The sequence below is a fragment of the Mesoplodon bidens genome, assembly GCF_964165515.1.
Source record: "Mesoplodon bidens genome assembly, chromosome: 19".
In the NCBI taxonomy this organism is placed as follows: domain Eukaryota; kingdom Metazoa; phylum Chordata; class Mammalia; order Artiodactyla; family Ziphiidae; genus Mesoplodon; species Mesoplodon bidens.
In genome coordinates this window covers 56,665,628-56,681,201 of record NC_138179.1, presented here as the reverse complement: position 1 = coordinate 56,681,201, position 15,574 = coordinate 56,665,628, and the positions used below count along the sequence as shown (strand labels likewise).

At 38.2% G+C, this 15,574-nt stretch overlaps 1 protein-coding gene across 5 annotated transcripts in view; it reads left to right on the top strand.

The window, feature by feature from the left end:
• SPAG9 (sperm associated antigen 9) overlaps positions 1 to 15,574 on the top strand; it is a 136,387-nt gene that overhangs the window by 102,841 nt on the left and 17,972 nt on the right. For 4 of the 5 annotated variants that reach the window (XM_081218297.1, XM_081218296.1, XM_081218300.1 and 1 more), the window contains 13 exons: positions 37 to 189; positions 658 to 709; positions 2,728 to 2,858; positions 5,475 to 5,531; positions 6,843 to 7,016; positions 7,562 to 7,691; positions 8,425 to 8,514; positions 8,765 to 8,932; positions 9,372 to 9,543; positions 11,483 to 11,701; positions 11,985 to 12,180; positions 13,582 to 13,707; positions 14,920 to 15,000. In XM_081218297.1, coding sequence (XP_081074423.1) covers positions 37 to 189; positions 658 to 709; positions 2,728 to 2,858; positions 5,475 to 5,531; positions 6,843 to 7,016; positions 7,562 to 7,691; positions 8,425 to 8,514; positions 8,765 to 8,932; positions 9,372 to 9,543; positions 11,483 to 11,701; positions 11,985 to 12,180; positions 13,582 to 13,707; positions 14,920 to 15,000 — 1,749 coding nt within the window. The remainder of the gene's footprint in view (positions 1 to 36; positions 190 to 657; positions 710 to 2,727; positions 2,859 to 5,474; positions 5,532 to 6,842; positions 7,017 to 7,561; positions 7,692 to 8,424; positions 8,515 to 8,764; positions 8,933 to 9,371; positions 9,544 to 11,482; positions 11,702 to 11,984; positions 12,181 to 13,581; positions 13,708 to 14,919; positions 15,001 to 15,574) is intronic. The other variant, XM_081218298.1, reaches the window with a different exon arrangement.

The window sequence follows — 15,574 nt, the reverse complement described above, 5'->3', positions numbered from 1 at the left end:
TACTTGTAATGGTGCTCTTGAAATTGTGTTTCTTAGAAATGCGTTGAATGTAGTGAAGAATGATTTGATCGCAAAAGTGGATGAACTTACCTGTGAGAAAGACGTGCTGCAAGGGGAGTTGGAGGCTGTGAAACAAGCCAAGCTGAAGCTAGAGGAGAAGAACAAAGAATTGGAGGAAGAGCTTAGGAAGTAAGTTTTCACTATGTTGTTCTAAACCAAACAAGGTTTGCCAGTGTGCCACCAAGGTTATAGGTGTAACCCCGAGACTGCTACCTTTAGCGTGCTCATCACGAAGGCCCCAGAGCTGCCTGGGATAGGGTTAAGTGCTTGGCTGATTGCCTCTGCTCTGAACAGACCCTTCCATTTATTGAATATTATAATTTTTTGTGCAAGTCATGATGTGAAGGAAGTTAGAAGAACTGTTCAAATATTGCTAATCAGGAAACTGTAAACATTCATTATTTTCCTTTTCTTTAATGCCTGGTTTTCTGAGAACAGTGCTATGATAATGTTCCCCTAAATGAAAGCAGCTAGATACCCTGTTTGGAAAAAGAAAAATAATCATTTAGTGGTAGTTAAAATTTTTGACCTGTTCTTTATTCTTTAAAAAGGTGAAGTCAACTCAAATAACATGTTTTGTTTTTTACCCCCCACTAGAGCACGTGCAGAAGCTGAAGATGCAAGGCAAAAAGCAAAAGATGATGATGATGTAGGTTTATAATTTTGGACTTGTTTTCTTAACTTACCATATTTTGGTATTTTGGGGAAATCTTGTTAATTAAGCTTTGGGTATAGCATTATAAAGATGAAAAGAAAAAGTTAAAATCGTGTTTATGATCATGAATAGGATAGATCATGCTCCCACATAGTATCCAGATGCTAAGCTTTCTAGCTACACACAGTGTGCTCATTTTTCCTCTGTGGCTTTGTGCTCTGACTTGTGTTTGCTTATTCAAGCTCAAGGACCAGGTGGGATATTTTGGAGTTTTTTGTTTTTGTTTTGTTTCAAATTTCAACTTAGAAATATATGAAAGCTTTAAGAATAAAAAATAGTTTAATGGTGTTAAACATAAAAAGATGAAGTCTAGAAACTTTCATACTAGGCAGTTAGCCCATATGGTTGTCAACGTATAAATACAAAAGAATAAATATGAACTTCTTGCCAATGTTACTAGCATGCTAGTTATTCTGTCAGTAGCTAGGTTATCATTCCTATCACACGTGTTTGCCGGTCACGTATCAAACTTGAGATATATGGATGTCCTGATCAGAATGATTATTTTGTGCCCCTTCGATCTCTTATTTGTGTTTTTATATAATATTTGATACATTTAAAAATATATGTAACATGTAAGTTATGAATAATAACTTATCATTAACATTATAATAAGTTAACATTATGAACCTACCATTTAACCTAAGAACTAGAACATTATCAAACATTGAAGATACCCTATGCTCTTCCCTCTAGAGGAAACTACTATGCTGTATTTATCATTTTCTTAACTTGAAAAAAAAATAATTTTATCATACCACACATGTATCCTTACAAGGTATGGTTAATTTTCACTGTTTTTGTGTTTTATATGTATTTAGCCTTGGCAACTTGCTTCTTTTTCTCAGTATTATGTTTTTTATATTTACCCTCGTTGTAGTATAGTGGTATAGTTCATTCATGTTCACTGCTTTATAATATCCCATTGTGAATATACTACAATTTCTGTATCTGTTTTCCTGTAAATGAATATTTAGGTTATTTTCAGCTTTTTACTACCACCAACAATGCTGTTATGAACATTATAGTGAGAGTCTTCTGGTTTTTCAGGGTATATACCTAGTAGTGGGATTGCTGTGTTGCAAACTCAAAATCCTTTGATCATTTGTTGTTTGACTTTTTTTTAAAGGAGAGGTTAAGTTCTGCAGCAGGAGGACAAAGAAGGAGACTGCTGAGGGATAAGCTAAGCTCAGCCTCTTTCTTACTGTCCCATGCCTTTCAGCTTTGATTCAAAATGTGCATACTGCACTCAGCAAAACAAAAGCCCTACAGTTAACCCAGCCTTCCTCTCCAGAAGAGCCTTTAGAAATCAGCAGTAGAAGGAAGTTGACTTGAGCATGCCCCTTTGGGGTCTTACCATGCTCACATTCCTTATTCTCCCTAATAATAATTCTGGTTAATACAGTTGTCTCCATCTCGTTATATTTCTTTTCGTGTTTTAGTGACTCCTAACATTGGGTACCTTGGTAGCTTAGCCAACAAGTTTTTATGCTTTTCGCTGGCTTTGAGTGTGTATGTAGATTGGTAGTTTGAGATAAATGAACCCCTTTAGGAACTTACTTGTAACTATTTTCTGAGTAACTAGCATTTGTTATAGAACATGAATTTAAAATACTGTTGTGAGAACAACATTTCCAGGTGAGTGTATTAAATCTATAGGGATAACAGCTTTTTTGTTTTTCTTCAAAATCTGCACTATTCTTTGTATTTCCTTTATAATATATTCAAATATTTGTATTTATATTGAGGAATTAAATTGTCTACTTTTTTCAGTCATGAATAATTAAGTATATCTCTTTATTGATTTTAGTTTTATTAGGCCATTTTTCTTTGTTATCCATTAGATTAGAAATTAAGGAATGTTAAAAGCTTAAAAATTTTACTTAAGCCTGTGATAACACTAAAACAGATACAGGCTCCCAGAGTGATCTGTAGTCTTCTTTTCGTTACAGAGTGATATTCCCACAGCCCAAAGGAAGCGGTTTACTAGAGTAGAAATGGCCCGAGTTCTAATGGAGAGAAACCAATATAAAGAGAGATTGATGGAGCTTCAGGAAGCTGTTCGATGGACAGAGATGATTCGGTTTGTATGAGAAGTACCTCTGGTGTCTTTCTCCTCATTGTTTACTAGGTTACTAATTGTTTACTAATATTCATTTCTTTATTCAGAACTAGAGTCCTGCCTTGGTGATCCAAGCCCCTTTTTCTGTTTACTAAGAGAGGTCTAAAGAAACACTGGCAATTAGTAACAGAATGTGATCAAAGTGGGTCCTTTTTAGGCCAGTGAGGCCTCTTGGAGAATATTCCCACAACCTCTAAAAGGCAATTAAATGATGGTCTGTCAATGAAAATAATCAATAAACAATCTATAATTGGAATAGAAAAGAATTTTATTTGAGCCAAGTGGAGGACTATAGCCTGGGAGACAGCCTGTTGGATATCTCTGAGGAGCTGCTCTGGAGAGGCATGGTTTTCAGCACAGTTTTATACCTTGTCAGAACAAATAACATCAAACAAGTCACAGATAACATTCCTTCAAGGTTTCAAAAAAACCAGATCAGCATGTACACAGTGAGTCAGTATGGCCTTGACATCTGGGAAGGGAGTCTTATCTGCAAAAGAGTGAGTACCAGCCTTGGTGTCCCAGGAAGGGAGGCATTTCATCTTTATCTTTAACACGGACATTCTTTACTTCTGGTCAGTGCACCCTTTTCTTTAATAATGAAAGCATATGTACAGTATATGCTTGATAGGCCACAAATAGGCTGTTTCAGTTCGCGTAACATTTGAGTTAAATCATGTGTAAGCCAGAATACTTCCCCACACTTCAATGTGTGAAAATTTCTTTAGTCATTTTTTGAAAGAATGTAGAAATTGACACTGCTTTTGCAGTGATGTCAGGAAGAGACAAAGTTGTCATTTGCCACATAGGAAACGAAATCAGTCTTACTCAGTGACTTCCTGTAAAATATTCCTGATTTTTCCCCTCTGCTTTCTGAGTAGTCATGCAAAAAGCAACCTTCAATTGACATCTGTGTCGGTTGGGTCTTAAATCTCACCTCATGCTGCCATCTAATGGTCATGTCTTCAGTAACAGCATTCCTTATTTTAATTTTAGAAAGAGCCCATGAAAAGTGTCTAAACTCGTGGTCCCCTAATTTGCCCCTATCTTGCGGTTTGGATTTACCAATAACACTACACACACTGGCACCTTGTTTTCAAGTGTATGAAAATGTTGTCTAACCAGCAACTTTTACTGCCTTACGATTATGTCCTTTACGTAGTAGTAGTGAAAACATTTTGTATAGCACAGTTACAGTTTGCAAAAGTTGTAATTCCTTGTAGCTGCTAAGAAGGAAGAAGATGACCATCTTAATCTTTATTCATTGGACAAAGAAACTAATACACTAACAAATATGTTCTTAACTCCAGCTTTTAAGGGATATGGAATAAATAATGAGTGAATAGTTAAAAAACTGAGGCATATTGTCAGGGTCCACTTTTCATTACTATTTTTAATTCTAGCAGTGAAATGGTAGTCAACAAGTGAAGAAAAATGGTAACTTAACTTTCTTCATTGAATTAAAAGATGTTTTAAATTCAGTCCTTAAAAAAAGAAATGAAAAGGGGACTCTGATAGCAGAATCCTTACAACCTTACTAAGTCAATTTGCAGTGCCTTTCTTTTTCTTTTTGAAATTTTGTCGAATTATCAAATCAATGCAGTTTCTTTTCTTTTCTTTCTTTTTTCAAAAATATTTATTTATTTATTTGGCTGTGTCGGGATCTTTAGTTACGGTGCCCGGGCTTCTCTCTAGTTGTGGCGTGTGGGCTCCAGAGCGCACGGGCTCAGTAGTTGTGGTGTGTGGGCTTAGTTGCCCCATGGCATGTGAGATCTTAGTTCCCGGACCAGGGATTGAATCCTCGTCCCTCGCATTGGAAGGCGGATTCTTAACCACTGGACCACCAGGGAAGTCCTGGTGGCAGGTAAGCTTTCAGTAATGGAAAAGTTTTAGTCCCGTGAAAAATGACCCATCGGAACAATAAAGTTACAAGCTAATTTTTGAGAGCTGGAAGTATAAAACAAATGGTACCTTTATGTAGACACAGGGAATTACAATGCAATTTTTTTTTGTTTGTTTTGTTTTTTCTTTTTGCGGTACAAGGGCCTCTCACTGTTGTGGCCTCTCCCGTGGCGGAGCACAGGCTCCGGACGCGCAGGCTCAGCGGCCATGGCTCACGGGCCCAGCCGCTCCGCGGCATGTGGGATCTTCCCGGACCGGGGCACGAACCCGTGTTCCCTGCATCGGCAGGCGGACTCTCAACCACTGCGCCACTAGGGAAGCCCACAATGCAATATTTTAATAAAAAGGAAAGTTGGAGGATATCTCTTCAATAAAAAATTGAAATATTAACATTCAGGCTTGTTGGCTATCTGTCCAGCCCAGATAATAATTTTGTCTCTTATCAGTAGTCTGAGCTCTTTGAGGGAGGGATGGAATTTTATTTATATTAGTTGTATTGGCCTTAACAGACTGACTGACACAATAGGTCAGAGTAACTGTTTGCTGAAATTGTTGACTCTTCTCCATGTATTTCATGAACTTCTTGGGTCCCTTGTTCTTCAGATAGAAAGCTAGACTACCTCACTAATCATCTCTCTCTCCCCCGCCCCCCCTTTTCTTTCCCTTTCCCTGTAGTGCATCAAGAGAAAATCCAGCCATGCAGGAAAAAAAAAGGTCAAGCATTTGGCAGTTGTAAGTATCTAAAAACACACAAAGACATTAGATAGCACTTTGAGACGAGATTAGAATCAAAACTTATTTTCACAGATGATTTCCTTCTTTTTGCTTTCTTTCTTAAATTTAGGGTATATAGCTAAACTGAACTTTTTCTTTTTGGTATGTAGTATGCCAGCTCGGTAAGGCTGTTCTTGAAGACTATCGTAAGATGCATCATGTTGGTTATGCATTTGGTGGAATCCTCTACTAAATTAAATACAATAATGGGGAATTATTTGTAGAGTCGATAATTTTCTGGATCCCCATTAAAGTTACTGATTGCACTGGTTGTGTGATTGTAAGGAACTTTACAAAGTGAAGATTAGAAATTTAGTGTTTGTGGGGTTTGAGTTGTGTGTGTATGTGTGCGTTTTGGACTTGAACTGTGTTTGTGCTGGAAGTACTGTGCATTTACTGTGCTTAAAGCTTGCCCTTTTTTAAAATTTATTTATTTTTATTTTTGGCTGTGTTGGGTCTTCGTTTCTGTGCAAGGACTTTCTCCAGTCGTGGCAAGTGGGGGCCACTCTTCATCATGGTGCGCGGGCCTCTCACCGTCGTGGCCTCTCCCGTTGCGGAGCACAGGCTCCAGATGCGCAGGCTCAGTAGTTGTGGCTCACGGGCCCAGCCGCTCCGTGGCATGTGGGATCCTCCCAGACCAGGGCTCGAACCCGTGCCCCCTGCATTGGCAGGCAGACTCTCAACCACTGCGCCACCAGGGAAGCAAAGCTTGCCCTTTTTTTGATGAATTTTTTCCGCTATTTAATAGACATAGGTTTTTTTCTCTTTTTTGAGTGGATGTGAAAATAGTTATTTAAATTGAAGTTACTAAGAAAATGTATAAGGTACATGTTAAAAAGGTAGTCTGTGTTCTAGTACTTTATTATGACTATTTTTAGAAGTGGCTTACTAAGCTTCTGTTCAAACCGTGCAGCCATAACCTTGCTGTTTAACAACCACTCGCCGGCTAAAGGAACCGTCTTATTTTATTTCTTCATTACGAGAAGTTCCCTGTACTCAAGAGCTCCTTCCTTTCATTTTGAGGGTTGCTAATTAAAGAACAGGGATCCGCCATTCTAGGCAATAGTTTCTCTCTCCTGAATGTCTGAGTTTGGCTGTGAGTTATTGCTGAGGTTGCAGTGTGTAACTACAAAAAATCTTTTTGCTGGTTTCTAACTCATTTCCTTGTAAAAGGTCTCTGGAATTGTGGAAAATTATGGATTGTTCTTAACCATGCACGTAATACATTCGCACACTGCACACACACATCCTCTCTTACTGTCCTTTTAGTTTCAGCAGACTTTTCAGCTCCTCCAGTAACACTACTAAGAAGCCTGAACCACCGGTTAATCTGAAGTACAATGCACCCACCTCTCATGTTACTCCTTCCGTCAAGAAAAGAAGCAGCACCTTATCTCAGCTCCCCGGGGATAAGTCCAAAGCCTTTGATTTCCTTAGCGAAGAGTAAGTATTTTTCAGACTAGAGGTTATACCCTAAATAACTTAACAGTTCAGAATATTCTTGCCCCTTATCAGATCAGCTATAAGTGTTTGGATAAATCTATAAAGAAACTATTCCTATAACTTGCTGCCTTTAAGTACGTTGCTCCTAGTTTTCACAAAGAGGAGAAATTTTTAAAAATCTCCTTTTTGCTAGTTTGACAACATTGATAAATATTAATAGAAATGTTGAAGACCTGTATAAGCCCTTGTCCTAGTTGTTTGATCATTTCCTTTGTTGTCAGAAGGAACTGGCTTTCCATCCTGACCCTGCTCCTCACTAGGTAGATGAACTTGGGAAAGTTAATCTCTCAGAGCCCCAGTGTCTCTACCTATAAAATGAGTATGATAACCTACCTTAGAGGTGTTAGGATTAAATTATATAGTGTCTCTAAACTGCCTGACACAAGGTAATTTTTTCTTGTTATTTATGCTATTTTAGCAGGGGAGGGGAGATAAGCTGTTGTTATATTCACTTAATTTAAAAAGGAAATTTCTTTTCCTTTTAGAACTGAAGCTAGTTTAGCCTCACGCAGAGAACAGAAGAGAGAACAGTATCGTCAGGTAAAGGCACATGTTCAGAAGGAAGATGGTAGAGTGCAGGCCTTTGGCTGGAGTCTGCCTCAAAAGTACAAACAGGTAATTACGTCTGAACATGGTAAGAGTATCTAATGGGAAATGCAGGGGGGAGGAGTAGGCCTGGGCATGAAAGACTCGAACTACACATCTCAAGCCTGCTCAGTTTCAAGTGGCATGGATTTGGCACACGTTTAGAGAAGTATTGAGGGTAGTGGTTTTTAGGCGGTTTTCTAGAGCCCTTCAGCTCAAGAGAAATGTCTCTGAGTTCTGTGAGGAAGGAGAGGGGTCAATAGGAGGTGGCTGAGTACATGTGACTTGGGGTATCCTATTCTGTTTTAATATTTGAAGATTTTGTTTAAAAAAGAACTATCTGTTGTTTAAAAGTTTTAAGAAACCTTTGTCATGGAGCTTTCAAAGTGTTAAGTTAAAACTCAATTCAGGTCTTCAGGAACTTTACCATATTCCCTACCCCTAACACACACACACAGACACACACAGACACACAGACACACAGACACACACACACACACACACACACACACACACACACACACACACGTGTGCACTAACAGGTCTGTGAATTAGTGTATCTTTTCTGAGCTCCCAAAGCAGCATCTTATTTTCTCTAATTGCCACTTGATTTTCTGCTTATTTTTCAAATAAGAATGACAGAGTTAACTTGAACTTGACTTCATAGAGTAAATATGTTACAGCAGTGCTGTAAGTGGTTCTGTAAGTTCACTTTTGATGAGGCTTACCCAGTGTGTCTTTCTCTCCCCTCCCCAATTATTAGGTAACCAATGGACAAGGGGAAAATAAGATGAAAAATTTACCTGTACCTGTCTATCTCAGACCTCTAGATGAAAAAGATACATCAATGAAGGTAAATTAATTTTGAAGTTAATGGTAATATTACTTAAAACCTTGGTGGATTTTTTCCTAAAACCAAAAATGTTTAAATTCTACTTTTGTGGGCAAGGTTATTGTTCATTTTGTAGTTTTAGACTGGAATACTTTGAATATTTTTAGAGCCCTCTGTTTGTAATCATTAGATCTTTTAAAGAAATGTGAAAAGTTGTAAACATTTTTAGAGAGAAAGTGACTTAATACGATCTTTTTTTAACCCAAAAAAGCTGTGGTGTGCTGTTGGAGTCAGTTTGTCAGGTGGGAAGACCAGAGACGGTGGCTCTGTGGTTGGAGCGAGTGTCTTTTATAAGGATGTTGCTGGTTTGGATGCAGAGGGCAGTGAACAGCGAAGTGCGTCTCAGAGCAGTTTAGACAAGTTAGATCAGGAACTTAAGGTAAGTGCTTGCACTAACATTTGACCCAGTTTCTGGTCTCAAACTTACTTCTGGGTCCAACTTCTAATTGGGGTTACTACACCCTTGCTTACTCCTCATCCCCCCTCTCTCTCTTTTAAATCAGTTTTACTGGAGTATATTTTACATACAATAAAATGTACGCTCTAAATGGGTACAGTTCAAAGAGTTTTGACAAAGGTATGCACCTATGTAACAATCATCACAGTCAAGATATAGAACAGTTTTAACACTGATCTGCTTTAACTGCTAGTTCTTAGTCTACTAATTATTGTTGAAAGGTGGTTATACTTTCAGCCTTCCAAATAATCTGGAAATAAACTTGAAATAGTATTGTCCTTTACTGTAGTAGCACAGCCATATGGATATTTACACATACGTCTCATTTTAAACATTCATTTTCCTTCCTTTGCCTATGCAGGAGCAGCAGAAGGAGTTAAAAAATCAAGAAGAATTATCCAGTCTAGTCTGGATCTGTACCAGCACTCATGCAGCTACAAAAGTTATCATTATTGATGCTGTCCAACCAGGCAACATCCTAGATAGTTTCACTGTTTGCAACTCTCATGTTCTGTGTATAGCAAGTGTACCAGGTAAGAGTACCATGCTCCTCTCTTCCCACCGTCCACAGCTCCTTACTGGCAGGAACCGACTGGTTACTGGAGATAGTTATGTACCACTCTCGTGGAGTTTATTTTCTAGTTGGTGAAGACCAAAAATAAACTGGAAACAAATGACTAACAAAGATATTTTCAGATACTGTGAAGAAAATAAAACAATGGAAATTTGAGAAGATGAGTGGGTGGCAGAGGGCAAGGGGCTATTTAGATTGAATAGTAAGGGAAGGCCTTCTGAAGTTCTATATTAAATATTATATGATGTTAAAACATTGGTTTAATAATTAAAGGGAATTCCCTGGCGAACCAGTGGTTAGGACTCTGTGCTTCCACTGCAGGGGGCACGGGTTCCATCCCTGGTCAGGGAACTAAGATCCTGCATGCCACGCGGTGCAGCCCAAAAAAAAAAAAAAAAAAAATTAAAGAGGTTGATGTTATATCTACACAGTGGAATATTATTCAGCCATATAAAGGAAGGAGATACTGATACATGCCAAAACATAGATTAACCTTGGAAACAACTCAGACACAAATATTGTATGATTCCACTTCCATGAGCTATCTAGACTAGGCAAATTCATAAAGACAATTAAATTAGAGATTACCAGTGGTAGGGGCTCAGGGAGCAGAGAGTTATTGTTTAATCGGAACAGATTTTCTATATGGGGTGACAGAAAAGTTTTGGACATAGCTGTGATGGCTGTACAACATTGTGAATGTAATTAATGCCACTGAATTGTACACTTAAAATGGTTAAAATGGCAAATTTTGTGTAGTATATATGTATATTTTCCTACAAAGTTTTTTTTAATGTGATAGGAATAAAAACAGCTTTCTAAATAAAGAGAACTGAAGAGATTTATTTTTTATGGTAAATGCTTAGTTTTTAAATGCGTTACTAATATCTTAAGGCACTGTATACACCTAGGCTGTATTAATTTTATTTATTTGTTTGTTTGTTTGTTTATTTATGGCTGCGTTGGGTCTTCGTTGCTGCATGTGGGCTTTCTCTAGTTGGCGGCAAGCAGGGGCTACTCTTTGTTGTGGTGCGCGGGCTTCTCTTGTTGCGGAGCACAGACCCTAGGCACCCGGGCTTCAGTAGTTGTGGCACTCGGGCTCAGTAGTTGTGGCTCACGGGCTCTAGAGCACAGGCTCAGTAGTTGTGGCGCACGGACTTAGCTGCTCCATGGCACGTGGGATCTTCCCAGACCAGGGATCGAACCCGTGTCCCCTGCGTTGGCAGGCGGATTCTTAGCCACTGTGCCACCAGGGAAGTCCTGTATTAATTTGTGTGTGTGTGTGTGTGTGTGTGTGGTACGCAGGCCTCTCACTGCTGTGGCCTACCCCGCCGCGGAGCACAGGCTCTGGACGCGCAGGCCCAGCGGCCACGGCCCAAGGGCCCAGCCGCTCCGCAGCACGCGGGACCCTCCCGGACCGGGGCACGAACCTGCGTCCCCTGCATCAGCAGGCGGACCCCCAACCACTGCGCCACCAGGGAAGCCCTGTATTAATTTTTAATAGTGGTGGAAGTTCATATTTCAAATAGTAATAGAGATAATTTAAAAAAATTTTTTTGCTACCTTGTCAGATGTAATTAGATTTCATTGTTTTTAATTTCATTAGGTGGCTGCTTAAGAGCTCATATTAAGAACAGAAATGTCATTTCCGACATTTTCAGGTTTACTTGTGCTTGCGTTAATAGAGGTATTATCTTAATTTTTTAAGCTACTTTCTCAAATTGTGAATTGAGTTTAAATTAGTTAAAATACAATTTAGTTACCATCTTGGCAGTGTATTTGAATAGCTCTTTGTCTCACCTGCACTCTCATTTCAAACCTATTGTTGCCTTAATGGAGAAAATGCTATTTATAGGAGTTTACTGAGCTATTAAACGAAGGTTTATCTTGTTTTTCAGGAGCACGAGAAACAGACTACCCCGCAGGAGAGGAACTTTCAGAATCCGGACAAGTAGACAAAGCATCTTTATGTGGAAGCATGACAAGCAATAGCTCAGCAGAGACAGACAGCCTGTTGGGAGGCATCACGGTGGTTGGTTGTTCTACAGAAGGCGTGACAGCAGCTGCCACTTGCCCTGGTACCAACGGAACGTCTCCAGTGACAGAAAAACCGCCAGGTATGTCTGTCCTCCTCAGATACCATCTGTATAGAGTCTGAGCCTGTCCCAGATGCCTCAGTGTGGACTTAACTTAGACCTTAAAGGAACAAGGATGAAAGAGCTTGAAAGAAGATCCAGTGATGAATGTTAAATGAAGTCAAGGATCCTCAGTTTTATTATGTAGTGTGGAGGAAAAGGGAGTAGTAGAGTGGAATTCTATAGAGGGGGGTCTGTGCGGGGGGAAATGATTGGAAGAAAAGCTCAAACTTAGGATAGTTAGCGTGTTTTATTTATTTTGTAGAAAAGGAAACAGAAAATAGTGAGGTTGATGAAAATATTCCAACAGCAGAAGAAGCAACTGAAGCTACAGAAGGCAATGCAGGGTCAGCTGAAGATACCGTGGACATCTCCCAAACTGGCGTGTACACAGAGCATGTTTTTACAGATCCTTTGGGAGTTCAAATCCCAGAAGACCTCTCACCAGTATATCAGTCAAGGTACACAAATGGGTTAACAATTTAGGAAACCAGATAAGTGCACACATAAAAGGAACCAAAATGACGTCAAGCAGTCAAAATATTCCTACTATTTGACATTGTTGTGGCAGATTTAGATGTTATTACTTATTCCAACTATGTCTTCATCTTTTCCTTCCATTGCATTCTCTCTAGACATATTTTTCCCCCATTTGTTCTCTATTCCTTCCAACTTAAAAAAATCTTGCTTATAAAGTATATTAGTCAAAATCTTCCCAGTCATTTTCTCTTTTGGTATGATTTTTTGTTAATTGTTGTACTCACTGTCTTCTATTCTGTTAATAACTCTCTGCCATTTTAATCCCTTCTCCTACTCTCACACCCACTCTATCAGTGAAATTGGCCATTTAAATTTAAATTTCCCATGTGGGTTTTAATGACCTTTTAATTTAGATTTCTGTCAAACATTTTATTAGAAAACAATTTGTTTTAGACTCTTCCTTTGAAAAGAAGGCCCATTTAGCAAATTCTTTAATTTTCTTTCTTGCCTTCTCTAGGCTGTATAGAAAGCTGATGGGAGTGTGTCAAAACTGGAGTCTTTTTACGATTTAATGTTCTTCCTCTTAGTGAATAGAGCAACCAAGTGTCTCTTAACCTTTAATTGTTAATTTAAGAATAAAGTCATCTTTTTGGACTTACTGATTTGTTTGTTTTGAATTTGATATCCCAGTTATGCTTTTTTTTTTTTTTTTTTACTAAATGTCCTCTGACCGTCCAAAGAATGAAGGTTTTGGGGTAGAATACAAGCATGTTTCAGCTTATTAATTTATTTTAGCGAATTCTTTATAATTCACCCTCGTGTGTGTGTGTGTGTGTGTGTGTGTAGTTTTTAAGCAAACTATCTCTCCTCTTTCTCTCCCCACAGAAATAACTGTAAGGGAGAACCTTAACTATAGTCTGGATATTCGCTGCTATATTTCATCACTGTGTCTTAACTCCATTCTCTGTACCTTGAGCTTCCTAGTATCTTAATGTTACTTCTGGTACAATTGCTGAAATATATGTATTTATATTTCTTTCATTTCCTTCTTATCTCTCCCTCCCCCCTGCACCCCATTGCCTTGCCTGTCTTCCTTCCTTCCTTCCTTCCCCACTTTCTCCCTCCCTCCCTCCCTCTCTCTCTCTTCTCCTCTTTCTGTTCTTTTCTTTTCTTTCTTTCTTCCTCTCACTCTCTCTCTCTCTCTTTTCTCTCTCTCTCTCTTTGAAATATTTAATATAAGCATTTAACTTTGGCTTTACTGGAATTTAGTGTTCGATTTTTTAATTTTTTTTAAACTGTAAACTAAAATATAGAAATGATCAATCCCTGAAAACTGTAGCTAAACATATTCAGATTTTTTTCCTTTGTCTCACCTTTTCCAGTAATGACTCAGATGCATACAAAGATCAAACATCAGTATTACAAAATGAACAAGACCTGATGAGAGAGGAAGCCCAGAAAATGAGTAGCCTTTTACCAACTATGTGGCTTGGAGCTCAGAATGGCTGGTAGGTACCAACTCTTTTAATATTAGAAATCTTTAGTCTTTCATTTTTGCTTTTGAAATCAGAAGATAACTAAAATGTGGTACATACAAATACAAAAAAAAGTGCTTATTAAAGCAAAGAATTTTATATACATACAATTTGGAGGTTATGTTGCAACTACTTCATAAACTGGACTTTGACTTGCATTGGTTCTGAATGGTAAACCATATGTTTGTCACAAGATGTTCCTTTTATATAATATTCTTGGAAAAAGAGGTAAATAAAACTTTAAAATCTGGGTGATCTAGAAATAGGAGATCCTCAACAAAAGGTTTATATAAGCTAGAGTGTGTTCCGGGAATATCAAGGATTAAACAATCTCTTTGGCTTCAGGAGGGCCCAGTTGTAAACATAACTTCTAGGAAAACCAGGACAAATCAGAGTCTGAAAGCTTAGGAGATGATAACAAACATTATAGGACTTTGTAGTAGTGTGGGGAGTCTTACGAACTTGTGCTTTTCCTAAGGTTAAACAGGATCACTAGTACCTCTTTTCCATAAAGGTCTCATACTACAAAATGAAGGTTTGGCACACTTTTCCTATGAAGGGTCACATAAGAAATATGTTAGGTTTCGTGGCCATATGATCTTTGTAGCAACTTCTCAACTATGCTGTTGTGGTGCAAAAGCAGCCACTGCATTGAAGTGAACTGGTGTGGCTATGTTCCAATAATAATAAAACTTATGAACACTGAATTTCGTATGTCTCATATGTCATGAAATACTCTCCTTTTGATTTTTTTCCAACCATTTAAAAATGTAAAGACCATTTTTAGTTTGCATACTGTACTAAGACAGGTAGATGGCTAGATTTGGCCTATGGGCCTTAGTTTGCCACTCCCTGATATAAATCACTCTGTCATCAGAACGCTCAGTATAGTAGAAAAGTAAGATTATTTTTTTTAAAAGGTTTATAGCCAAGGATTCTGAAGTATGGGGTAACCTGAAACTAACTAACTATGCGTTAGTTCTGGCTTTTCATTCTTTGTATGTTTCTGTTTGCTTAAGCAGCTTATTTCTCTGCTTTAGGCCTACCCTTACTCTCATTATTGTTTTTTCCTAAAATTTTTATGTTACTCTTCTTTCTTTCTGAAAGAACTTTGTGTTCATTATTAGATATAAACAACTACTTGATGTTCCCTATGCCTTACCAGTCTTGATTTTGTTCTTGCAGTTTGTATGTCCATTCATCTGTAGCCCAGTGGAGGAAATGTCTCCATTCTATTAAACTTAAAGATTCGATTCTCAGTATTGTGTAAGTTTTATTTTAGAAATTCTTCCATTCAAAAATATGTATTTTGGTGTAAACTAGATTCTAAGACTATTAAAGTTAACATGTGCCTCATGACTAAGTCAGTATCCATATTTTTTGGTAACCCTCTTTATGAGTGAGATTGAAACTCTAACTAGGAAGTAAACCGGAGAACTTTAAGAGAAAACTTGCCAGGTTGATTCCTCACCATACTGAGAGTTCTTTAGTACTTTGGGGGAGAAAACCAGTTAAACCCCATTAATTTATATTTGTTTTAGAGTATTCTTTATACTTTGTGAATATGTTGATTGGGGCATTGATTTTACTAGTCCTTTTCTGTATGTTGACTATCAAAAGTCAGTTTGTCTGTTAGGTCCACAGAGCTGACTCTGTTAGTTCTACTTAGGGTGTGTGTCTCTGGTCTGTGGACCTTTTGTCGGTAGTCTGTGATGAGAGGAGGAACTGGGGCTAGAAAGTGAAACAACTGAGTCACCACACATGCTTTTTATTTAGTTGAGCAGACATTTTCATAGCCAAACTTTCTCAGTGAAGAAAAGAATGATGTTCATTTAGGTTC